General features: G+C 35.2%; 1 protein-coding gene across 1 annotated transcript; it reads right to left on the bottom strand.

Annotated features, from left to right (window-relative positions):
- Window positions 1-2,086: 2,086 nt before the first annotated feature.
- Window positions 2,087-27,679, bottom strand: LOC149802260 (interferon alpha-inducible protein 27-like protein 1). Its single transcript, XM_089954414.1, has 2 exons — window positions 27,547-27,679; window positions 2,087-2,672 (listed from the first exon to the last, which is right to left on the bottom strand). Exons 1-2 carry the CDS (start codon window positions 27,602-27,604, stop codon window positions 2,323-2,325), a joined length of 408 nt encoding a protein of 135 aa, XP_089810540.1. The 5' UTR covers window positions 27,605-27,679; the 3' UTR covers window positions 2,087-2,322.

The raw sequence follows: 27,679 nt of genomic DNA, 5'->3' as shown, positions 1-27,679 counted from the left end.
TATTGCTGTTAGGATTTCTTTCCAACAATGTTTTTCTGTTGGTTTTGTTTTTCTTTACAAGCCATATGAAGTACATACAGTTTTCTTAATTGATATTATAACTCGGCCATAATGGTCTGTCCGTTTGAACCATAAATAGTTTCAAAACCTGATTTGCCTAATAAACATGCATAGCCATGTGGATGCAATGTACGTGGTATTTTTTAAGTGAGATAATTCACACATTATACATGAACAGAAACGCTAATTTATCAATGCGACAAGGCCGATTATGAACAGGTGGATCTTTTGTTCCCATGTTCTTCAGCTTTCATTTAAATGAGGGGCGAGTAAACCTAAAGAGAACGACATAATACACATTGATGTTTTTCTCCGAGTCAGAATTTCCTCAGACTATATAAATATTATTGTAGGCATCGCTTGCATGATCTTGCAAATACCAATAATAATGATTACCTCTTGAGGGTGAATCTTTCAAAGTTGAGAGAGAGAGAGAGAGAGAGAGAGAGAGAGAGAGACCCATCCTCAGATCAAAGTTCATATGTTTACTTAACACAACACTAAAGATATAGTTAAGGACTAAACAATATAAATGATTTTTTGTTTCATTTTGAAATGTCGATATGTCGTCTTTATTGGGAATGATTCTGTGCGGGAGCTCAGAGCTTAGCACGGGAACACCTGGTGTACAAATACGGTAATACATTTGATAACAGACGTACATTCGGATGTCGTATGTTCTACAGCATCCTTCGTGTACCTGATAAGACGGACTTAGAAGGGTTTGATGTCAGATTAAGATAGAATTGTACGTGAATAATTCGTAATGTACGTGGATTGCAAATACTTCAGTTGTTGACTGTATCATAAACTGTTCGACACAAAGAGACAAAAATGTAATCCTGAGAATTTGCTGTTACGTTGACATTCTTCCCACATCTGCATGCAGACGTGGGAACTGAACAGGACTGATAAATTTCCCATAGTATTGCATTGTTTTTATTTTCTTTTCCAACCACTATATCATCGAATTGAGAAATTAATCTCTTTCTTGTTATAAAACAATACGCTCTTGAGGTATTACGCTCTAACCACTAGTGCCCTGGCGCGGCAAAGTGTAGTTAAGTTCCGGATGTTGGCTGCATCTAGAAACAAAGTCAAATACCCCCAGCTGTCTTACAACAGACAATGAATTGTGTACTTACAACTTTCAACATACTGGGCCAGATGTTCTGATAATAAATAAATGGAACTGGCCAGTTGGAATATAGGTAAAGTGAGACATATTACCTTGTCTGGATGAATGTTTTTGTCATTTTAAAGGATGGAAATTCATGAATACAAGCATGTGATTTATGTGTATGATTTGGAATTTTAACGTAGTTTTAACAATTTTCAGTCGCCTTCAGTCATGTAGACCACCAGAGAGGCCATAAACACGAGTAATGTTCCAATGAACTAGTAATATATATATATATATATATATATATATATATATATATATATATATATATATATATATATATATATATGTATATATATATATATATATATATATATATATATATATATATATATATATATATATATATATATATATTCTCCTGGAAAAGGCCGTACACATGATCCTTTTCATCTTGCTATGTGTTTGAATGATAAGACTATTGTATTTATCATTTTAGCCGGTGAATTGTGTATTTTGTTTAGAAGATAATCGACCAGTATGTGATTACAAACATCGTTAACGATCTGTCGCTGTAAAATATTTGAAAACCTTATCAGTCGGACAGCTGCTTTCAATGTGTCTAATATACATGCTGAAAAAGATTAGAATTGACAAATTACACATCCAACTTCTACACAAATAATTTACATATCAAACTTCTACACACAGAAAATACTTTAATTAGAAACGCAGATTGTCTCAAATACTATTACCTAGGCTGTCTCTTAGTCTTTCTTGCTGCCTTTTTTCCTACAGAATGATTGCCTTATGCCTCGTGGCGTTTAAGTACTTATATGACACAAGAAATAAACAGTGAGACTTGATCATAGTTTAACAAAACGAAATAAATAATGACGTGCATTGGTTCCAAAATTATATTCAAACTTTGTGTACAAAGAAAATTCAGTGAACTGGAATAATACCTTCTAACTAATCAAGCACCTAAAGTGGCTTTATTAATTTTGTCTGCCTTTATTTTGTCTCATCATAGGAATGCCTTTGGCCGAATTTGAATTTTAAGGAATGTGGCAAGAAAAGTACAAGCCATGATGCACTTTTACTGGTAATACAAAACAGAAATTTTGAAAGATTAAAATTTATTGGTCGATGCACTGTGCGCAGGTTCTTGTCACTGCTTCCATCACAACATTGCTGCCGAAGAAAGCTCCCAGAATGGCCTTCCAGCCGATACCAGCTGCTGCTACAGACTGCAGAACAGAGACTACACTCCCAGCTCCCACAGCGCCCCCATAAAGGGCCATGATTTTGGCCGCCAAAGATCCAGCTACAATTCCAGCAGCCCCAAATCCGATAACTGGGAGTCCGAATGTGACAAGTCCAATTAGGGCCAGTATGCCGCCTATCCCAACAGCAGAGATGCCCCCAAGGCATTTGAATATACACCAGAATTGTTTCTCGCTCATTTCCTTTTCGCCATGGACGGACCCTAAAATACAAAAAGCAAGATTTTATTTAAATGTCACTTTATTTCTTTTTCTTAATATGTTTCATTAATAAAGAAGAATCCTATGCTTAGATAAATCCTTCAGTGGCATGACTTAACCTGAAATGAACGGAATTTCAAAAGCGTTTTAATGTAATACCATGTGCTCAAATAAAACTCTCCAAGAAACTAGAGATAGATGTAACATATAACCTTTCCTCATTTTTAAAAGTTCAGCAGATTGTTAATAGAAATCACGGGCACGACCAACCAATAATGAATATTTATTGTTATAACGCTGGTGATTGTAATTAGTGAGATATGGAATGGATCAGCAATATTAATTAAAATATGTTTAAAACTTAAATACTGAAAGCTAATTGATATAGCATACAATTTTGGACAGTAAAACAGTATTCATTCGATGAATAGACATTAATCAAATTACTCGCCGAGTTATGAGCACTGTATTATCTTTCAACGCGAAAAACTGGAAGTACACACAACCCAAAACTTTATCAGAGCTTAGACTTTCCGAGGTTCAACAATATTTATATTTTAACCGAAAACAGAAAAACAACAACTTTCCTCATCCTCTAGATAAACATCAGATCTGTAGAGTCTTAAAGACTACCTGAGCATGTACAAGGTCCACGAATATCAGTCAGTTTATGGAGAAAATTCAATGATACATGACAGTTTAAACTTTGTGGGGGTATAAAACTTGGACACATCAATTTCATATTTCTCATTTTAAATAGAACATTGAGACACGAAACATACGCATGTTGAAATAGCACACATATCGGTTCATTTCTTGTCATCTTAATGTAAATAAAGTTCCAGCGAAAAACAAATATAAGTAAAAACGTAAGCAAAGATTACATAGCTCATCTCCATTTGTACTAGTCTCCATTAACCTGTACAAACATTATCACACAGAAAATAAATTCAGACTAAAGTGATCTCGGCCTCTTTGCCAACAAAAGATATGTTTGCAATCTTTTATCTTTTACATCTGAATTTAAGATCATTTTAAAACTTGAGATTTGAACTTTTTATTGGCACTGTATGCTCCCTGTTATGCTAATATCCTGTCAAACCACCTACGTACCTAGAAACCCACCCATCTACCCATCTACCTATCTACTTGAAATGCACTGTATTACCGGTATACTGGCTTACCGCGGTATTTGTGGCTAAATTTTACCATAACTCAGAACAGGATATTTTTCCAGCTATTCAACGAAGTGTCAGGCCTCTGCCCCCTCAGCATTAAATTGTTATTACATTTTTGGTCCTTGATAGATACCGTGGTACGTTTCGTGTTACGTTCAGAAATTCCGCAGTACAAAATTTTTCGTGTCACCGAGCTCTACTATCTACTTGCTATCTGACTACCTGCGATCGCTCCTGTGGCCTAGTGGTTAGAGCGTCCGCCTCGGATGCGGGAGGTCGTGGGTTCGATCCCCAGCCGAGTCATACCAGAGACTTACAAAAATAGTACTAACAGCTGCCTTGCTTGGCATTCAGCATTAAGAGGTTAGTGTTAGGACTGGTCGGCCTGGTGTCAGGATAATGTGACTGGGTGGGAGTGACATCATGCTACATGTCTGCACATGATACCACAGTGCTAGACATCACGATAAAATGCCACATTGCAGACATCGTAGCGATATGACTGAAACTTTTTTAAAAGCTACGTTAAAAATCCAAATCACATCCAAATCACATTTGTCTACCTGCAGGGTATAAAAGACACAAAAGAAATAAAAAAGAACATATGTTCTGTTATGTAAAAGTAGAGGTAACAAGTTGATAATAAACAGATCAATCTTTTATTGCATTCATTTTTTAAAATAAAATCCTTGTTGTTAAATTCTGCTTGAAAAACTATTTTAATTGTCTACCCATACAAGTTAGATACTATTGGGAGAAAGTCACGCGCTTTAAGAAAGCTTAAAGTAACAGCCATGATACAATGACAGAAAGTATGAGGGAAGGGATTATAACTCTAATATATAAAGGGAAAGGAGATAGGGAGGATTTAAAAAACTGGAGGCCCATCTCCCTCCTAAATACGGATTATAAAATATTAAGTAAAGTACTAGCGGGAAGAATACAAAATGGAATGGGAAAAATTATAAATAAGGATCAGATATGTGGAGCGAAGGGTAGAGACATTCAAAACAATATATTGAGCATTAAAGCAATTATAGAATACATAAATAAAAGCAGACAAAACGCTGGCATGGTACTTTTTGATCAGGAAAAATCTTTTGACCGATTGGAACATAACTATATACAAACAGTGCTAGAAAAATTTGGATTTGGAAACAATTTCTAGAAATGGACTAAAAGCCTGTATAATAAAATAACCTCAAAAATGCAGGTAAATGGAGCAAAGACAGGTAAATTTGACATTAAAAGATCGGTGAGGGTAGGCTGCCCGCTATCTATGCTATTATACGTAATAGCAATTGAAATTCTAAGTATAAGAATTCAACTAAACAAAGACATTGAGGGTATAAAAATTCCAAATATAAAAGAAGAAGTAAAAATGCTGCAACATGCTGATGATTGCACCAACTTTTAAGGGATCCGAATTCCTTTAAACACCTGATCAAGGAATTTGAAAAATTTGGAAAAGCGTCAGGATCCCAAATCAATTATGACAAAACTGAAATACTAAAAGTAGGAAACTGGAGGGGAAATCACCCAGTATTACCCAACACCTAATCAGAGAAAAGGTCAAAGCATTAGAAATCTATTTTGGAGCAGGCGATGAGAAGGAAAACTGTAATAGAATGAAAGAAGCAATTGAAAAAAAAGTGAAAATCTGGGTACTAACGCCATTATGCCTTATGGAACGAGCCCATGTGGCAAAAACGTGCATGTACGCTAATACTAACTATATCTTAAAATCTACAGATATTAGAAACGCAACGCTAAATACAATAGATAATAAAATAACAGATTTTATTTGGGATTTTAAAATGCGTTATATAAATAAAGAAACTTTATATAGGGCCAGAGAAACGGGGGGGGGGGGGGGGGGCTAGCATTACCTAGCCCCATACTACTAAAAGGTTCAAATATTTTAAACAGATTTAAAAAGATACAAGTAGAACCCCAGTCACCATGCGAAGGTATTTACATATACTGGTATGGATTTACATTAAGAAACAGATTGAATATATATAAAAATAATAAATTTACCAAGAAACTAGAAATGCCAAGAAAATTCAGAAATATCAAAGAACTATTACTAAAATACAGGGACAAAAAAGATCTATGACATCTAGAGGAAAAATTAACATACAATTGGGTAAGAGAAAACATTACAAAGAATTTAAAAAGCAAAGTAGAGAAACAAAACATATACATAAACTGGAACAGAGCATGGGGGCACTGGATCAAACTAGGCTCCCTAAAATTTCAAAGCCTCTGCTTCAAATACATGCACGATGCATGGTTTATGGGAGAGGTTGCAATGAGACGGCACATGGTCAGAGTACCTCCTAAATGTCCACTGTGCAAAAAAGGGCCCTTCACCAAAACACACACATTGACACAGTGTGAAAAATCCAAGGATAATAGAATTAAAGCCATAGCAGAAATAAATAAAAACGATAATTACAGAAAACAAAACATTTTATATTTAGATGGCAACTTTAATAAAAAATCATATATACGATAACCGACTATATTGTCACAACAATGAGGCCTGTGGCCAAATAATAGTTATAGGCAGATAGGTACAGGGGGTAAAAAGGGGGAGGGGTAGGGGCAATGATGCTATCCCCAATGGATAGTTACCCAAAAGGGACATAGCCCCCCGCCCCCGCTAGTGTTTAAACTTTTTGAATTCTAACAGTAGTCTGTCAAAATTTTAAGATTTTCTAATGAAAATTATTTGGTTCGAAACGAGGGGGACAGAGACCACCTATGGGGAAAGTAAGAGATAATGACGCCTTGAGGCTATGTCACATGGCGCTACGCGAAGTGAACAGGCCCACGGAAGAGTAGGGAAAAACAACCCCATAGGTGAGATCGATACGTACAAATCATAGAAACAAAGATTTTATCTCTCTAGGAAAAACTAATACCAGTACAGCTCACGCACTTACTGCATACCCCCAGTGGGTAACTAAAACGGAAAGTCCTTTAACCCCATATATAGGAATCTTCTTTCTTCTTCACAAACCTCACTTTAGTTTCCTTATATATATATATATATATATATATATATATATATATATATATATATATATATATATATATATATTAAAAAATATTTTGAAACTTTGGCAACTAAATAAATAAAGATAACCTGCTCGAGATGGGGAACTACTATTAATTGAACAAAGTATGGACCCCACATCGAGCAGTTATTCTCATGAAAAAAGCGAGAGCGAACACAAAATAGCACACATATAAACCACTAAGGTTTTAATTTATATAATAGCACATCGCTGACTCGCCAAAATTCAAAATTTTCTATAAATCTCCTATTGAGAACAATACTCATAGGAAAAGATAGGACAACTGGGTACCTGAATTTAATAATTATGTTGCTGTCCCAACATAGAAACATATATAGCAATCATACCATATAGCATACACATATAGCACACATGGGACACAGGTGACCCCTAGCAAAGGTCAACTATAAAGAACTAGGGAGGAAACTCCGAGAAGGTGATAGAAACCATTCTCGGATGAACAACCTTATAGATACACTAGGGACTTCTTAGAAATACCCCAATATTTCTAAATTAAAAAAAAATATATTTTATTTCAAAATTCTTTTTATAAAAAGAACACATACAACACACCTTTCGGGATACACCAATACATAAACAATTTCCACTTTTTTGGCTAGGTGGGTGGGGGACATCTGTCTGGTGTCCCCCCCCCCAAAAAAAAAAAGAATAAAAAAAAGAATAGGAGATCATTTAAATAACTACAGACCTACATATGACGATTATCGCCTTTTCCAATTGCTAGAAGAAGAGAAACCCAAACAAAACAAACATGTACATGATTCTTTTCTCGACTATTCGAACAATCTTTGTCATGATAATCAGTCTATCTTTCAACAGAAAAATTCAGCTGAAACTTCACTCATATCTGCGACTGGCAAATAGATACAAGCATTAGATAATAGCGATAAGGTTTGCACTATCATGGATGATCTTCATAAAGCATTTGATCTTGTAGACCATGAAGTTATGCTTGAAAAACTGATAATCTATCAATATAAAGACGATTCTTTAACTCGTTAACCCCTGTAGATTTTGGTCATTTTTGTCTGAAACGGGGCTAGGAGAGGCATTTTTGCGTTTTTTTTCATCAAAAGAGAATCTGCTTCCGATTTTTTCCGTTCAGGCGGATGCCTAAATGTATTAAAGAATTTTTTTTATCGGCTATTTCAATCTTACTTTGTTGCAATTTGAACCCATCATTTTCGTGTTCTGACCAATTTACACTGCAAATCTCAAATTTATTCTTTTTTTGCTATTGTTGACCAGTCGTTTTACTGCTCGGACCGGTCTACTTTAGATATCACGCCAAAAAGGCCAAAATCCGGACAAAAAAAATCCGGTTCCGACAACTGGTAATGTTTGGCCACTCAAACATCGATTCTCAAAAAATTGCGTTCTTCTCGCTGTAGTTAATTGATTAAGTCATTTTTTTTAACTGAAAGTATGTATTAAGCATCTCTAAATTGTCAGTAATATTTTTCACTCGTTTTTAATGACTTATGGTAGGAAATTATTTTTTCATATTACCGAACTCTCTTCAGGCCACACTACACTACCTGAGTCAGGTAATGCCAGAACTGAACTATAGAATAACTTACAAGATGCAAGTAAAACAGTGTTATTATAAATACAGCACAAAACCCTTATATTTACAACATAATAAAACGGGCAATGCAAGATGGCGATAAACGCCATGTTCTATTTGATAATATGAACCTTGATTTGACCGCTCATGAAAACATTCGTGTTTTATGACAAGATAACATAACTTGGTATGTTCACATTAACTCTGTTTTAAAAATAATCCATTCTGATTTTTCGCTACTTAAAAGAGAGAATCAGAACATTAATTCATTGTCATATTTTTTAAAAGTTAAATTCAGCCACATTTGGACTATTTTAATATAATGTGGCGTAATATCTCTAATTCATACATAACAAAAAAATTTGAGACTCCAAAGGCATGCCTTTTAAATCAAGATCAGTCAATAGACAATTTTCATGATGCAATAAATAGATAAACTTTTACTAATATTTAAAAAAATATTTTTGGGAAAGTCCAAATTTTTGTATAAAGTGTCCAGAAAAACCATTACTGTCTACCTAAGCAATATCTTTCACCAAAGAGACGCTGATGGTACTCCAAAGTTAAAGTCCGTTAGAACGAAATATTTCATTACATCCAGCACAAAGAAAGGATGATTTAGAACAAGCTTGAACTATACAAATCCACTGCTATATAACAATATTTCCAGTGACAAAATGCGGGCTCGTGATGTTTCTTCTTTTTATAATCAATCTCTGGATTGTTGTGATGTACTAAATTTATTTCATGTATTACAATAATATAATCTAAAGATGCCTTTATCTGAATTTACTATAATCCCAAATTAACATGTCTGTCAAAATAATTTATTGATGAGCACTTTGTGTTGTAAGTGTATAATATTTTGAATAAATAATTCCACCCAAACGAAAATCTGAAAAGAACAAAAGGACTGATTCTGCTAAAAGATGTTAAGGCAAGAATGAGAAATTGCTCAAGAAAACAACATTATATAAAAAGCTAAGACTCAAAAATAGAGTAGGAAGCTACAATATCATAGATTCAGATTAAAATAAACAAGTTAACCTATACTGATAATGATCCTAATTTTTAATATATCCTCAGATAAAGCCATGTATTATGTTGTTTGCAACATTAATGTCCCTAATAAGGTACACAGTGAACATGATTTTCGAGAAAGGCAGGTAAAAAATATAAATGTATATAACATAATCATTAAGAAAAGCCAACAAATAATACAAATTATAAATACATAACAGTCTCAGATGCTGAAAATCTTAAGACAGTGGAACAGTTCAATGTAATATAAATAATTCCGGCTTTTCAGTGCTTATGCATATATTTCGCTGTTAATTTTTAAATACAGTATGATATTATATACATGATATGTACTCAGTGATGCTCGTGTCTACGTTACAGGCCTGAAACTCTGCTTGATTTTCAGAATAATTCAACATTTTATTGTCAATCCACATTTTATGACATTATGCTATATATATTGTACGTTTCAGACATAACAGGTGAACTCAGTGTAGATAAGTTCACGGAGTTACTTTCTCTAAATACAGTCAAGATGCGTCTCCACACCAACTTCTATGAATCTACGTATATAAACAGGTGCTAAAATTATATTATGTAACGGGATTAATGCAAATAAAACCCAGAGCCAGCAGAATGTGAAATGTTGGTCATAATGATATTATTTCCTGGTAAGGTTGTGGTATTAACAGGGATGCATACAATCATACGTTGTGATGATTCTATCATGAAAATAGCACGAGAAGTAGACGTATCCTACAGATTTCAACAACGTCAATAAAGCGTGTGTAATATAGGGCACAATGACCTGCACTTTGACGGGGTTGTACTCCAAAAGTTTATCGATTTCAGAAAACAAAGTTCAGTTGTATTTCGTTAGAAATTATCTATTGCTTCAGTATTTTAAAAAATAAAAACTATTTTTTTTTCTTTTTCTACTTTTCTAAAGAATAATATATTGTTAAGAATTCACAGTCTAATGTGTGTGCGTGTGTGCGTGCGCGCGCGCGCGCGCGTGTTTGTGTGTGTGTGTGTACACTTGCAAATCGGGCTAAAAGGGGACATTTGTGAGAGTTCACGCCAACATAATTGGGACACAACGGAACGTGGTCGCCCCTGTTTTGCTGCCTGCCTTATTTAGTGATATAAACTTGATATAAGCATATTTATGTCGCCGTTTGGTCGGTATTTTTCATATCATACCATACACAAAAATACACATGTCCCACTGGACTCCAAACATCGTGTATATCTGTCAAAAACCGAGTCTCCATTAAAGATGTAAAATGTTCATTTGTTAGCTCCGCTGCTTTCTCGCGCACTTTGCTACTGAATTACTTACTGATGATGGTATCAAGAAGATGTAACAGAATTTAAATTAGGCATGCATGGATTAACAAATACATAAATAGACTCTTTTAAAAGCGGACAGGAAGATCGATTATGTGTTGATTTATGGATAGCACGCCATTCATAATACACTTTCACCAAATCAGACAGATAGGGCAAGAATGATAACTGAATAGACGATTTTGTAAATCTCGTGAACAAAATTTTATTTAAATAAATAGACAAGATTTATGCAAATATTCTTAAAAAAAGTTACGATGGGCAATATACTCTAACCTTTCAGCTCTGCTTGTGCGTTGGAACTTTTACGTATATTTGAGCCATCCGCGTTTCGAAAAGAAATACATCGCAAAATACGAAAGCTTGAAAAAGTATTCAAAACATGAATGGAGTAAAAGGTGCTGTATCAAAGATTACTGTTGCGTACTTGTCAGCAAATATGTTATGGTTTGAATTTTCAAGAAAACATTGTCGCAAAAGTGATTTAGTATTTATGCATGCAGTTTAACTATTTGTCTCCAGTATTTCCATTACTGCTATTAGTAATACAAAGTCTATTAATGCCAAGGTGATTCAGTATTTATGCATGCAGTTTAACTATTTGTCTCCAGTATTTCCATTACTGCTATTAGTAATACAAAGCCTATTAATGCCAAGGTGATTCAGTATTTATGCATGCAGTTTAACTATTTGTCTCCAGTATTTCTATTGCTGCTATTAGTAATACAAAGTCTATTAATGCCAAGGTGATTTAGTATTTATGTATGCAGTTTAAATATTTGACTCCAGTATTTCTATTACTGCTATTAGTAAAATAATAAAATAAAATAGAGACAAACAGTCATACATATAATTATATTGTTATAAAGGATTTACAATATATCAATTTAAATTATAAAATTTTATATAGTGCATTGGCATTAAGTCCATTAAGATACAAAGTATCTAACTTATGAATCCAATAAGTTTCTTTTATGAGTCTATTCATGTCACCATGCACAATATCTAATGGCATAAAAGAAAAATCAAGTAGAGAGTGATTATTGGTGTTAAAGTGTGTTGAAACATTAGATTAAAACTGAGGATCTCTATAATTTTTTATATGAAAGCAATGATTATTCATTCTCTTAGAAACTTGTTGCAGTGTTTGTCCAACATATTGCGAGCTATATTTTTTACAGGTTATTAAATCAATCACATCAGTTGATATGCAGTTAGTGTTATCGCGTAGAGAAAATACTTCTTTTGTATTAGCACTACTGAAAGAAGTACTTTCTCTTACGTTTACACATTGAGAGCACCGGTGTCTGTTATATTTAGATGAATCATCCGTTACTTTCAAAACATTTCGTGCCTGAAGAAGCATAAATTAAATGCGAAACTAGTTGCACAGAATTTTCGGCGTTTGTGTTGTTTTTTATCACAATATTACTGCTATTAGTAATACAAAGTCTATTAATACCATTCATCATCATCACCACCACCACCACCACCAATATAATTGTCATCATCATTATTGAAAAGGAGCACGGCAATGTAATAATCAAGTAAATGACGATGATAACCATTCCTTTCGTCCTCATTAGAGTATTAGAGGTAGCTCTGACAAGTTGATCTTTAACTAACTGGAGAAAAAAAATAGTCGTTTTTCTAAAACCTTGTTAATGGTACCAGTCACGACATAAACGAGTTTTCATAAATATATTTAGTGTTTCTCGATGTATCTTCAATAGATAAGCATGCAGTATTGTTATCTCTTTCCCTCCTGAATGGATAGTAAGATGAACATGGGATTTCGGAAACAAAATTGTTAAACTAGTGAATGTGATTGAGAGAGATTCATTATACGTGAAAGGACCACACTTGAGGCGCATGTACTTTGTCTGGAATCAAAAACTATATATTCAATACACCAAGCAATAATAAACAAAGACTATAAACTTCCCACTCCTCCATTTTATAAAAATGCAAATTTCTCGTAAAACAAATAATTAAACTGATATTTGAATTAACTACTTAGAATCTGATATTTGCAACAATTTATTTAAGCCTTGACGCCCTTCAGCATGATGTTTAATTTTTGTACAATAATCAAATGAAGTAAAAAATCATTGTACAAAACCCTGAAATAAGTAAAATTTTGCTTCGAGCTGCTGTTGCAACGAGAAAGAATCCACATACATAGCACTGCATTTTACAGCTAATATAGTCAAAATGAGTAATGAAAAATGCAACAAGGATGTGTTACGTTTTTATACACATAGAACGTCCATAGTATTAACAGATTGCTTGTGTAAAAAATTGATTAATGAAACACGATTTATGCAGATATCCTTTATCTTGAAAGAGTGTAATACCATGTATATTATTAATTTATTTATTTATTTATTTATTTATTTATTTATTTATTTATTTATCCAACGTCTATTGCTGCTTTAAGTCAATATCATTTTTACTAAAAATATTTATTACCTGTGCATTTCATATGCAGATGATAACTTAGTTCTACTAAATTTAAGTCGTTCTCGTGAAAATCATCACATAATTATTTTTATTAATAGCTAATTATAATTGATCTTGTTCATCCATGTATGGAGCATATATATTACTGTCCCATTCATACTGTCTCTCTCTCTCTCTCTCTCTCTCTATCTATATATATATATATATATATATATATATATATATATATATATATATATATATATATATATATATATATATATATATATATATATATATATATAGTGTGTGTGTGTGTCTGTGTGTATATATAAAGTCTGTGGGTATAGGCACTGAAAAATAATATCTCATTTTCTTATCTCAGAAACAACTGGGAGATGCCACGTCGTTTACAAATAGTTTTAAACGTGTACATTATAAATACCCGAAGTGATGCCCTTTAATTGAATCAATTCGAAAATCAGTCTTTCCTCCTATCTGCACGTTAGGGTTACAGCTGACGGCCATTAAATGGAAGCCATGGTTTTATCTGTTTACTCGTAATTTAGCAAATAAGTATCCTCATACCTTGTTATTATGTAAATTTATGTAAATTGTTATCATGTAAATTTATGTAAATTGTTATTATGTAAATGTATGTAAATTGTTATTATGAAAATTGTTATAATGCAAATTTATGTAAATTATTATTATGTAAATTGTTATTATGTAAATTATTATCATGTAAATTGTTATTATGCAAAATGTTATTATGTAAATTGCGAAAACACAAAAGAAACAAGACCGCAGCGGATATCAGTCTATCCAGAATCACCAGATTGTATTTGGACGCGCTGGACGAAAGCGTAATAACGGCGTATTAAATAATTCGTGTCATTATCGAGAAGAGAAACTGAAGACGTTGAAGAACCAGATCAGATTAAAATCGGATACCGATTCCTCATCGATAAGATCGGTGTAAAATTAGTATAAATTTTACTTCGTTGGAGTTATGTGACATTTGTGGTGTGTTTACAGGCTATTCCTTTTTGTCTGACATTGTGAAACGTAGTCGTTTGATTTGTTCAAATTTCCATTTTACTGAACTGACATTTAATTTAGGATTAAGCTTATGACCACTAATTTGTAGGTAATTAATGCTGACGATCATCGTCAAACTGTCTATCATATCATGTGCAACCAATCAAAGCTCATCCGTCTCCTCAAATAAAAAGGAAAAAAAATCATTTTTAACTTTAGCGCGATTTAAACCTGAAACGCCTTCATCAACAATATAGTGCAGCTCTCTAACCAGTCAGGCAACTGGGAACACTTATACACAGAAAAAGAACTCATATAAGGTCAACCGAACAGTTTCCAGAATACGTAATGCACCGTTCCCTATACAAACAAGAATTTATATTATTGATCAGCGCGCTCAACAACTGAAAGAATTTTTTTTTATGTCAGCATGCAGAAATGAGAATATTGCCATAAATCAAACGCCAAAACTAATTATTCATTTGCTCTCTGGATGAGGGTAGATTTGCGACCGATACTACTATCATCTTACGGGAACCACAATGGATGGTCGTTTATCTCAGTGGATCTTGATATCTGTCTACATCGAAGAGTTTATCAGGTAAATAACATCTGATGATTATTTATAGCAGCGATATCAATTATTTGTATATGATGCTCTTCACCATAATCACGAGTTTCGTTGACGGTAAATTATCCACGTTGCGGGCCGAGTATGACGTTCACGTAAACCCGTTTGCAAATCTCCGTAGAAACTTTAGAAAAATTAATGAAACCGCAGAAGAATTCTTTGGTGCTCCGCTCACCGTTGACGCAAAACTTTCTGATATCAAAACTAACATTGACACAACCAAAAAAACACTGGAAGATGTCGTAAGTGGAATTCATGAGATCGTTAACAAAATTAATCTGATTAAAGTCCCACCTAGAGTATCTCCCGGGCACATTGCCAACATAGTACACACGGTATCATCGAGATTCGCAACATGGTCAAAACAAAATAATACTATCAAATATACCGCAATAGTCACTGGAGTGTATAGACTGTCTGTGTTCAGTGCTGCAAAATTTGAGATATTTACAACGTATCCCTGGCGACATTCCACCGACAAGTTTTCCGGGCTTGTGACTATCACATTAAATAGCGGAAATGAAGAAACATTTATACTGGCGGCTTATAAGAAATTAACCGCAACATCTGACTGGTAGTGTTTGGAATTCGTAGCTGAAACACCTCAATTTTTTACCGCGTAAAATAATAAATGGCGTTGACAGCGTCAACAACAACATTGGATCCGCAACAATATAGATACGATCAAGTACGCGAATGGCAGTCAGAGTTTAAAAAAATACCATCAACGAGTATACAATGAAAGTAAAAAAATACAAGCGGCGTGTAATTATCCTGGATACTATAGTATACTCAGTATCCGCGTTAGTTGCATCCACTGGAGTAATATTATCAGCGCTAACGCCAGTAACAACTGCAATTGCGGTAACAATATGCGTTTCATCATCAGCGGCCGCGGCTGATGTTTTTAATATAATCGCGAAAAAGATACCAACGTGCACGAGCACAAAAGTGCACGATTATGTCACGCGGTTAAACACAGCATCAGCAGCATACTTGAAATTATCGTCACTGATATAATCAAGCCTCGACGATACAACGATATCAGATTGCGAATTCACGAACATGGCAAAGATATACGAAGACTACAAAACAACGTAAATGAATAATGACAGAATTACTTCAGCAGATAGCCGCAAATACAAGCCCCGTGAAAACTTCAATGATAACAGTAAGCTCAACCAAACCTGAATTCAGTATTAATTTTCCAACTGCGATTCCGGTAAGTGAAATCGCACTGGCACAGTTGAGAGTATATCACAGTTGGCCCAATATCAGAGCAGAATCATTTGGCGGGTTACCAGCAAATAATTCGTTTGTGTTTGCAAATAAAAACAACCCAAAAACGGGCGAACCCGACTGGACCGTTTTTGGAATACCAACCGTGTCTTGTCAAATTGATGAAATCAATGAGGAAATACAACGTCGAATAAGAAATATCGCCGGGTAAAGAATCCAAAATAGAAATAACAACTCATGAACCAGCGCTGTCTTCTGCAGTCGAAATAAAATCTCCGGACTACGCCGTGAATATAAATCAGAGTTCGATCAGAACAGCGCCATGATGGCATGAAATTCCACCACCGCCGCCACCAATACCACCAGAACCTAAAATGTCTGACTATGTCACGGACAATAAATCATACCATGATGTTGAACCACGTAACAAATAACATCTGCTTGATATAGCAAGTGCAAAGTTGGGTGCTAAATTTAGTTTTGGGAGTTTTAATAGCATCAACTATGCAGATTGGAAATTTATTCGTGAACGAGGAGTGTATCGATGAATAATCGAGTTTGATAGATATTTTGAGACTATTGACCTAATAAAAATTACTGAATATTTCGATGAAATTAAACAAAAACATAAAACACAACTAGGGCAACTACGGCAAAGTTTCCAAGAACACCTTTTTGATTTAACGCTACGTAGTGAAATCATCAAACACGTAGAAATATTAAATCAACTTGTATCCGACATGGAATATCTTAACCAGTGAATAGTCCAGACAACAACTGATCTCCTGATGATCTCACTGGCCACAGACACCGGCATTTAGCTGCATACTCGTTAACAGAAGCTACGCTGCCAAATTATAAATTTCTCGGATATAACGCAGACGAATTGAGAAAATCCACCACCAAAATCATTGATGAGTTTTTTCCTAAAATACTTACACGGCACAAAGAAACACTACCACCGGCAACTATTCTCCGGTACAATAATGGTCTAGAAGGGCAAGGACGACATGTGTCTCCGGAAATCACAAATATAACTACAGTGGTCGCGGTCAGTCTTGTGTGTGATGTGATTGATAACAGCTACAGCATGGACACAACATTATCAAATCAAGCCCAGCAAGGATTCATTCTTTATTCATTCTCGCCACAAGATCCATCTGGATTTCTGACTGTGCAAGAGCCGGTCAATCCGGTCTATTTACGATGTCATAATCCACTGTTATCAAGAATAAATTTTAAAGTAACTGACCAGTCTGGCCACTTGTTGGATTTGAGGAATTGAAACGGTAAATATTAATTTACTTGTGCGATCCTAAGGATCTCATTCAAGAAAACAGTGCCAAAATATAATTACCCTGGCTGTCAACGTGGATATTTTTTTACTGTCGCTCAGAATTATAAGAAATTTATTTTTTACTGAAAATCTGTCGACGCTCTCAGTTCGGAAAGTATTTAGCTAGTAAAAATCATGGAAATCGTCCGATTTGCTAATTCGGAAAGTATTTAGCATGTAAAAATCATGGAAATCGACCGATTTGCTAATTCTGAAACGTTGGGAACCAGTAGTGTTATTACGATATATGCTTGACAGTAAAATATTGATATCGTTGGCGGTCAGTGAAGCAATTATATCATATCGGCCGCAGACTTCGGTTTGGCTACCAACATCAGAGCATATCAACGTAGATGAGGTCAATGAAGAATATGCCCGGCAATGTCCAAATACTCCTGTTGATGTTATTGTTAATGATGCTCCTAACATTCTTAAGATTAAGCTCAGTAACAGTGAAAAAACAGCAAAGGATCTCGGTAGAAGAATAATCGGTAAATTTACTCAGGGTGGTGCATATGATCATAAACGGCATCACGCAAGATTGATTATGGATCCCGCCGAGTATAAATTTGTGGTCGCTGATGCAGCAGAGAGAGATATATTTTGTGATTGACAAGATGTTTACTTATCCGACGGGAAAAGGTTAGGCACAATTGTTAGTTACATTGATGGAGAATCACCCCAGTACACACATCTAAGATCTTCGATGCTTGCTTATGTTTCTATAAATTTGCTATCGATGATAAATAGATTTCCTGACACTGCAGTTAGACTTGCCACGGATTCATTTTATATCTATAAAAGATATTCAGAATTATTGGCTCGTTTTACAAGCACTGATGAATCATGGGGTTCGCGGAGAATAAAACAAGAAATGTTACATTGTTATTGTGAATCAGCTGATGTTGTGGTTAAAAATAATTATTGCAAATCAGAATTATCAGAATTGTCGTTGGCGCCGTCTGTGTATGATCCAGTATCCAGACATAAAACCGTTTATTTGAACGGGCCGGGAGGTTCTGGTAAGACTACTCCAGTGATCAAATTATTTCCACAGAATTCAGATATGATTGTGCTGACACCAACACACAGACTTGCCACGGAGATAAAACAACGAAGAGTCAATTCTTGTACTTATCACAGCTTTTTCAAATACAGCGGTGGTGTGTGGACTCCTGATCGAATGCGAGAGAAATATATTCCAAAAGTTATTATTTGGGATGAAGTGTGCACAGTGCCGCTAGAAACATTAAAAACATTTCTTGATTGGCTATTAACAAAAAATAATGCAGTGGTTATGTGCGGCGATTACGGTCAGCCACCTCCGTTTGCTGGACCATCTCCACACGATTGGCTGAAGAATTTTGTTGATTATTATTCGGAGATAACTGATGATCACAGATCTCTTGATGCAGAATTAATGGAATTTAAAAAATTAATCAGACTACAACCGAATAAAATTCAATGTGAAATAATGCGCAAGGTGATTTCAGAAACTTTCTTGAACTACTTTTTGGAAACGTGGAAACCAAACGATTTGATAGTGGCAAGTGGAAAGATAGTCAGAGACGCACTTCAACAGCAGTTATTTCAGTTACACAAGAAAAAATTTGCAACACTGCCAGTGCCATTGTGTTATAGACCGCGGTTACAAAATATTGACGTTGATATACCAGGACGGTCAAGGAGGAAGCAGAATCTCGTATTAATTGATATTGTCGCAGTCAATGTCAGTGTTGTTGAAGATACGCTGCATGCTGACCAATCTCCGTGGACGCTAGGACATGCGATGACAGTTCACTCATCATATGGACTGACTATCACTGACACAGTTGTTTGGATAGTTGATGATCGCATCGAGTGGTCGAACTTAATTTACTTGGCGGTGTCTCGAGTTAGAAAAATATCTCAGTTGCGGAGGATCGTAATGGATTCGTCAGTGATAAATGATGATATTGAACGGATATAATAAGAAAAAAATTAGCTGGTTATAAACAAAGTGACAACAAAATAATCGCGACTTTGATCTTGACGCTGAATTTATCAACGCGCTAAAGCAGCAGCAAAATAATCACTGTGCAAGTTGTAATTGTGTAATGCTGTGGAATTACTCGAGTAATGATCAAAGACAATTTACCGTAGATTGCAAAGATAACAGTCGCGGTAATACACGAGAAATTGTGATGCTGACCTGTCTTGAATGTAATCGACGTCGGGGTGCTAGTTAAGTGACTTGGGCGGTAATTGTGTGTCTTCAGGAATTACTTGTAATTGTTCACGTGTGAATCCGCGCTGAGGAGCAGTTGAATCCAGTCTGCAGATTGCGGGTCTACCAGTGGATCTAGTTATACTAGATATATTGTGTGTAGTGATGCTCCAGATAGGATCAGTCGCTCATTTTTTACCACCTTCAAGTTCACCGGGTTCATATAAATATCTCACAGTGTCATTACCCAGCATTGTCTGTGTTGAAAAATCACGTCGTTGTACGGGTATTTTTTTTTTGGTAATTGCGTTGATAGGTTTCATGTTCGTTGTTCGAGTAATTTCATTATTTACGCTTGGTAATCTTGCAACCCATTCGCGAGATCTCTTGTCTTGAATGAATTCCTTCGCGTATTGATATGCAAATAACCGCTCAGCAAGTGTTCGATTAAATCGTTCAACAATTGCCTGATCACGATGAATCTCAGTATGTCCTCCTCTGATGGTGACGTTATGTTGTTTCATCAACAATGATACTGCGCCCTGAAATTCTTTTCCAGAATCAACCTGTAGCAGATTTGGCCATTGCAAGAGTCCTCGTTGATAAAATCGTTTAAACGCAGAAGCTACTTCAGTTGCTGTGTTTGTTGACAACGGTTCTGCTTCTTTGTATCTACTTGCAACGTCGACTACAGTTAGCACATACTTGTATGTTATTTGACGTCTTTGGATTTTAACGGTGTCATGTGGTAGAAATAATATTTCAGCTTGATGAACTTCATTAGGAACACTAACATCAAAATGTGCAAAGAGAATTTGCTTAGGTGGCGGTAAATAAATTTGCCATATTGCCTGATTGGATAACCACTTTTTAGCAGTAACACACGTAACTTTTGCTGCTTCAGCGAGTTTACTAATCGCTGCGGTACCTTTCCAGTATCCTCTTGGGGAATAATAAATCGACTCCATTTATAAATTACCAGCGCCTAGCGCTAATTTACCTTTCATGGCGGATCTTACTAACCAATTAGCTAACATTTCCTTGAAAGATTTATCAGTGATAGAATTTAACGCGTGAATTAATTTCACATCTGCGATATGTCTATCTTGCAGATCCTTACTTTTATAAGCTACATCATGAGCATGACACGCTTTATCAATAGCGTTTATCGGATACTCACCTGCTTTTGGATGGTCTTGGTTGTCAAGTCTGATATCAAGTCGGGTTCCAGGACCACAGTAATTATATCCTGGAAGATGTTTTTCTCCAGGGTATTTAGCCAACGGAGTCCCTGGTAACTTTGTTAATTTTGCTGCAATATCACCTCCTCGTTTTTTTAAACCCGACTGTGCGGGAATAAATTTAAATTTCTTTGTACCGCATCGTTCACACTTACCCGTAACCGCTGATCTGTTATTTGTTGTTGTAATGGTTGTTAGATCACCTGTTGGGGTACGCGCCCTGCATTTCACACAATATAAATCCATATTCTTTTTATATATATCATGAATGTAATTGATTTTTCTGCAACACGAAAACAAGAACCAGTCAAGCATCATGCTGAGCTACCAAATTCTGTCCGTATGGTCATAGTTGGACCATCTGGAAGTGGTAAAACACAACTGCTACTTAATTTGATAATGAGATGGCTTCGGTGGGATAAGCTGTATTTGGTAGCACCATCAGTTGATGACCAGAGGTGCTATGATGTACTAAAGGATTTTAATGAAAATGCAAAACCGTTAAATGAAAACGGCGATGATGTTATCGAGTTTATCACTGATATCGATCAAACGCCGAGTGTTGATTCCATTGATGGGTTTATTAACAATTTAGTCGTGTACGATGATGTGATGCTTGATAAACAATCAAATCCTGCTAGAATATTTTCCAGAGGCAGACACAAAAACTCAGATGTGATTTATGTAACCGAGCGGTATACACAAATTCCTAAAGTGATCAGAGATAATTGTAATATTCTTGCGGTGTTTAACGGAGTTGATACTCACACGTTACGAAATATTCATCAGACTTGGTGCTATGGGCATAATTAAATTTAGAAATTTATTTAGCCAGGCTCAGTTAACTCCACATGGATTTATAGCAATAAATTTACACGATCCTCGAGCACGATATCCAGTCGGTCTTGATACAATTTATCGATAACAGCAGCAGAGAGGGCGCGCCTCCAAATTGTCACCGACACAATCGCATATTTTCCTTCGATGTATGGCTGGTAATCGCGATAACCAGTAAGTGGGGTTGGAGTCTATTAAGTTCATTGAACAACACCGTCTCAGCGCGGATACTTAGAAAAATCGCGATATTTTGCGATTCTCCAGGAAGGCGTATGTTGCGAAAATACGGGTGAACCATTTAGAGCCTGTTCGCCCTCTCTGCTGCTCAGGTACACCAATATACATGTAAATACACTCCATCATTCATTATTGTGTTAGACAGCAAACTTGTGGGTGAAATGTATGAGAAGTTCCTGAGTGTCAAATTATAACATGTATGTATATGTTATACATGGTTAGACTGTTCTACTTTTGTACCACAAACATTTAATCAGCAATGTATTATTCTCAAGATTAGTTTCCAGTAAATCTGTAGACTTCCTCTGCCACTAGTATTATACACCTAGACCCACAGAGAAAATACATGCTTGTTACTCATGGGGATACACCAGGTCTATGATTACTTTTTTCTTTTTAATAAAATTCTTCCATTTTGCTATCTGTGGAGGGTAGTAAACAATCACACCCAAAGTACATTCGGGGTCTGCATTTTATCACGGTTTAAAAGAACAAACATGAATCATAACGTTAATAAAGCATATATTTCTACACCTCTCACAGTCTTAAGTGTTTAACTTCTAACACCACAAGTTACTGACGACCCAAGCCCACATGATAATCTTCTCTGAAGACATCCAAGTTTCGCCCAAATTCGTGCCATTCTCTTTTCATTATGAATTTTGAAATAATAACATTAATGAAAGAATAATAATAATTCCCATAATGATAATAGTAACTTCCACAATGAATAGCACAAACGCTGCTGAGCCTCATTATGCCTTATTGTCTTTTTAGGGTCTTCGTCTTTGACCACGTTCTCGTCTCGTTCGGGCTTTGATTGTCTAACCTCACGAGCAGAATCTTCTTAAGATTCATTACGTTCACCATCTCTTAGGGGTTCACCTTCCTCACACGACAAAATCATCACTAGATTCAGCCATCATCACCACATACTCTCAACTTGACGAACTTCCGGACAGAACGTCACTTCCGGAAATCTTTTTATCACCGTAAGTATACAAATATTTCCGGAGCGTTTTCGTAAAACATCGATAAGTGCACAAAGTATATTGATTTTCTATTCTGTGAGTTAAAATATGCATTTTTAATACACGTTTCTGAGTTATTTAGCGAAAAATTAACATTCTGATATACAGAGTGTATTATACTTTAGTAGACATATACATACATTACAGTATGTGCGCATTGTAACCAAGAAATTTACCGTATATTATCGGCAGGCTATTGTTACTTTGTATCATGTATTATAAAAACACTGAAGTTAAATCCGAAGGAGAGTGTACACATACCGTTACAACGAACCATATTCTTGTAGGTTACTTGGTGTAAGTTAAGTTTTAAGGTATTCGTTCAGCCTAAACTCTTTTTCTCTCACACTCCAGATTTCTGCGTCTTTTGTCCATTATGCGTGCGGGGGGGGGGGGGAACGAAAGGTAGAAAAGATTGCGATGACATTTTGTACCATATTAAATTCATTTAGAAATCAGGAATTATTAATACTTTTAGTCGTCATTTTCATACGTCACTAATGATTAATGAGTAGAAATTCATCATTGATAATCAACAGCACCAAGTTTCAAGAATGTTTATATATGTGCATTATTGCGCCATGGGCGGATCACAGTTTCATATAACAACAGTATTGATATGTCAGATTGCTTTATACCAACGCTTTAAAAGCCAAGCTATTTTTTATTTTGTGGTACACACACACACACACACACACACACACACACAGATATATATGTGAATTCATGGATGACATGTAACAGGCTGCAGATGAATGATGATAAAACTGAGGCCATTCTGATCACAACACAAAGACTTTCTCAATCACATCCTTTACCTCAAACAATAAATATCAGCAACACCAGCATTACATTCACACAATCAGTACGAAACCTAGATGTTACTCTGGACAGTACTTTCACATTGCACCAACATGTCATGAACATATGCAAGGCTGCATATCTTGAGCTGAGACGCATCAGCTCCATTCGCAGATATCTTTCAGTTGATGCCATTAAAACACTTGTATGTTCATTAGTACTTTCAAGACTGGACTATTGTAACTCAGTTCTGTCTGGTTCATCTCAATATCTACTCCAGAAACTTCAAAAAGTTAAAAACACAGCTGCTCTAATCATACTTAAAGTATCACGATCAGAGCACACCTCCCAGCTGCTCTGTACCCTACACTGGCTATCCATTCGGTCCAGAATCAAACACAAAGTTTGTTCTCTGTGCTACGTTTCACTGACAGACTCTAGTCCAACATACCTATCCGACCTCACCCATGTGTATACGCCAGCAAGATACTTACGCTCCTCTTCTGACAATCGTATACTCATTATTCCCACTATGAAATAAAGTCATATGGACAGCGTTCTATTGCATACCAGGGCCCAGCAACGTAGAATGAATTGCCCACTGAACTTAGACACAATGACACAGTGATCCCATTCAAGTGTGCTCTCAAAACTCACTTATTTCGACTGCATGAACGAACTTAAAGACCTAATAATGTTTCCTACCTTCAGTATTCACAGCATTTTTTATGTTTTTCAATTTCATGGTGTTTGTTTTCGGAATCATATCATTATATATGTTTTTCATCTTATATGCGATGTCTAATGTTGTAAAGCGCTTAGACAATCTAAAGATTAGGCGCTATACAAATTTATTATTATTATTATTATTATTATATATATATATATATATATATATATATATATATATATATATATATATATATATATATATATATATATATCTGTGTGTGTGTGTGTGTTTCTAGTTTTTCTGCTGTTATTCAAACAAACAGTGCGATTCCAATATCTGTGAAAGCTATCCGTCATTCAATCCATATGACCATTAGTTGCTTAATTTGCACCTAAAATGACGCAAGGGCCAATTTTTTTGACCACATCAATAATATCGAACTCTTTAAAAGTCTATAAAGCTGAACATTGGTCTCAATTAGGCACCACACAGATATTAAACAATTTATCCAATCATATATATATATATATATATATATATATATATATATATATATATATATATATATATATATATATATATATATATATATATATATATATATACAGTAATACCTCGTGCATTCGCGTTTCTGGATTCGCGAATTCACGGATTCGCGAAATTTTCATTGGTACCCTCTACGTACATGTTTTCTTTATTTTATTGAATTGTACCTTCGTTATATGACTTCTGTGACATATGAAGTTTACCTAGTTTACCTTCCTGACAATGACAAAGAAAACGTCAGTCATTAAGTTTGCAGTCCCATTCGTTACTTGGTTTTACCTTACTGTGAGTACAAAAGAAAACGGCAGCCAAAGAATTAGTATAGGGATAATATTAGTATACATGTACCGTACTGTAAATGAGCTAGTGTGGCAAATACCCATTAGGCGATACTGTACTCTATTTTTACGTCAACCATTTATTTCTCTTTTTAAGGGTAATGTATTAAGCTAACTTTTAAATGAAATTAAAGTGCTTTGGGAACATGATTTGGGTCATATTTAGGGTTTAAACCCTAGAAATAAGCATTTATTAGCATTTTTAGTGACTCGTACCAAACATTCGCGATTCCTCCTGATCCGCGACTGGTTCTGGAACCTAACCTCGCGAATGTTCGAGGTATTACTGTATATATATATATATATATATATATATATATATATATATATATATATATATATATATATATATAATGTCTTTATATAAATTAGTTTCGATTTAATTGCTTTAAGTGCTCTGCATCCGATTTTGCAAAATTAAGTTAGTCATGAAAATTAAACAACTATTGAAATCTTTGGCTAACATATGATTAGATGGGGAGGTCCCACAGCTTTAATGCGACAACGAGAACTGGGGCTGCATCGTTTATATTAGAAGAAGAAAATACGAGGAATTGCATCACCTATGCTGACGGTGGAGGGAATAGAGGGGATTGTATTTGTTTTTAATTTTTAACGTAGCTTTCAAAATGTCTGCAGTGTGACAGCTTAGAGAGATGTCAAGCACTGGGACATTATGCCGCAGACATTTAGCATGATGTCCCACTAAGTTACATTATCCTGACACCAGACCGACCAGTTCTAACACTAACCACATAATGCTGAGCTGGTAGTACCACTTTTAAAAGTCTTTGGCATGACTCGAATGGGGTTCTAACCCACGACCTCCCGCATCCGAGGCTGACGCTCTAACAACTAGGTCACATGTAAAACTCGTTTTAGAGCATCAGCATGTCAACTGGAAAGACATTTTCTTCCGATAAGATTGTATGGCTTTATCAAAATAACATCATAGACTAGGCAAAGCTCGTTCAAAAACCCTCTGTATCAAGGTACCAAACTCAGTCCCAAGTCCCAAGTCTCTTATATGCACTGCCATTTCCTTGCGGGATAGCTATACCTTTGTGTACATGCACTGATCACCTGACAAATGAGCATTATTCTAAAATGACATACAATAATTTCCCTAAGCCAGTGGCAAACTGCGCAAGAACTTGGTTTATCGACACACAGAAGTCTGACGTTAAATCAATAAACTACGATGAAATCACCGAGAACAAGCGTGACCCCAACCATCTCTCGATTCAACTTTTCTCACGCGTCTTTTATCGCAGACTGTAAAAATACATATATCCATTCAAAACATAGTAACGTACCAACGCATAACTCTCGTTCGACCATCGCATGAATCCAATCGGGCGAACTAACCTTTTTCCTTCTCTCACTATTACGGTCACAAACCCTTTCTATCAAAATCCATCAGACTGAAGTAGCTCATTCTACCACGAACTGAATAACATCATGAAAGTAATTTCACAAAATAAAATGTTTAACTTGCTTTTTATTTCAGATTGTATCATATGATAATTTTATATAAATTGATATTGATAAAACGTCAGACTCCTGTGATCGAAATTTCCATGTTCAAAATTGGTCAAACTACAATCCTCAACGAAGGTATTTTGTTCAATACCTTTACCGTAAATTAGGAAGCTATCGATTTGATGTATACAATATTGAACGAACCAATTCATGAATGTTACTTGAATTCCGTATAAAAGTTATAATATTTATTTTGCTATTTCTTTCTACCGTGTTTACTTCAAATAATACGTTAACTTCATGACTAAAGAAAGGAACTGTTGAATATAATTTTTTTTTCTGCAATATATATTTTTGGCAGTGCAACATTTGAAATAGTACTTGCTAGTTTTCACACTTTTATAAGTAATCTCGTCTAACCTTAACCACTTTGAAGTCAACATGGCGACGATGGTTTTGCTTTCTTCCCTACGACAACCAAGTTTTTCTCCTCCGATTTATAAGCTGATAAGTGCATTAAACAATATTTTTGCAGGCATCTTTCATGTACGAACATTGGAATTGGTTTCTTACCTGTATGAATAAGGCACAATATGTTAATTACCATTACGTAAAGTACATGCGTCTTCATTCTGAGTGGAAACCTTTCGAATAACTTCACTCTTCCTTGTTCATCTGATCAATAACTTATTGAATAAGGTTGGAG

Source organism: Sinohyriopsis cumingii, chromosome 4, assembly GCF_028554795.1.
Source record: "Sinohyriopsis cumingii isolate HCF-2022 chromosome 4, ASM2855479v2, whole genome shotgun sequence".
NCBI classification, from domain to species: Eukaryota; Metazoa; Mollusca; class Bivalvia; order Unionida; family Unionidae; genus Sinohyriopsis; species Sinohyriopsis cumingii.
Note: the sequence above shows the minus strand (reverse complement) of the source record. Positions and strands in the feature narration are given on the sequence as shown.

Excerpts from the sequence above, each read along its gene's own strand:
- LOC149802260 (XM_089954414.1), bottom strand. The coding sequence starts at position 27,604 with ATGAAGACGCATGTACTTTACGTAATGGTAATTAACATATTGTGCCTT. Across the intron at positions 2,673-27,546 it reads ATTGTGCCTTATTCATACAG|GGTCCGTCCATGGCGAAAAG; the intron begins GTAAGAAACCAA and ends TTTGTATTTTAG.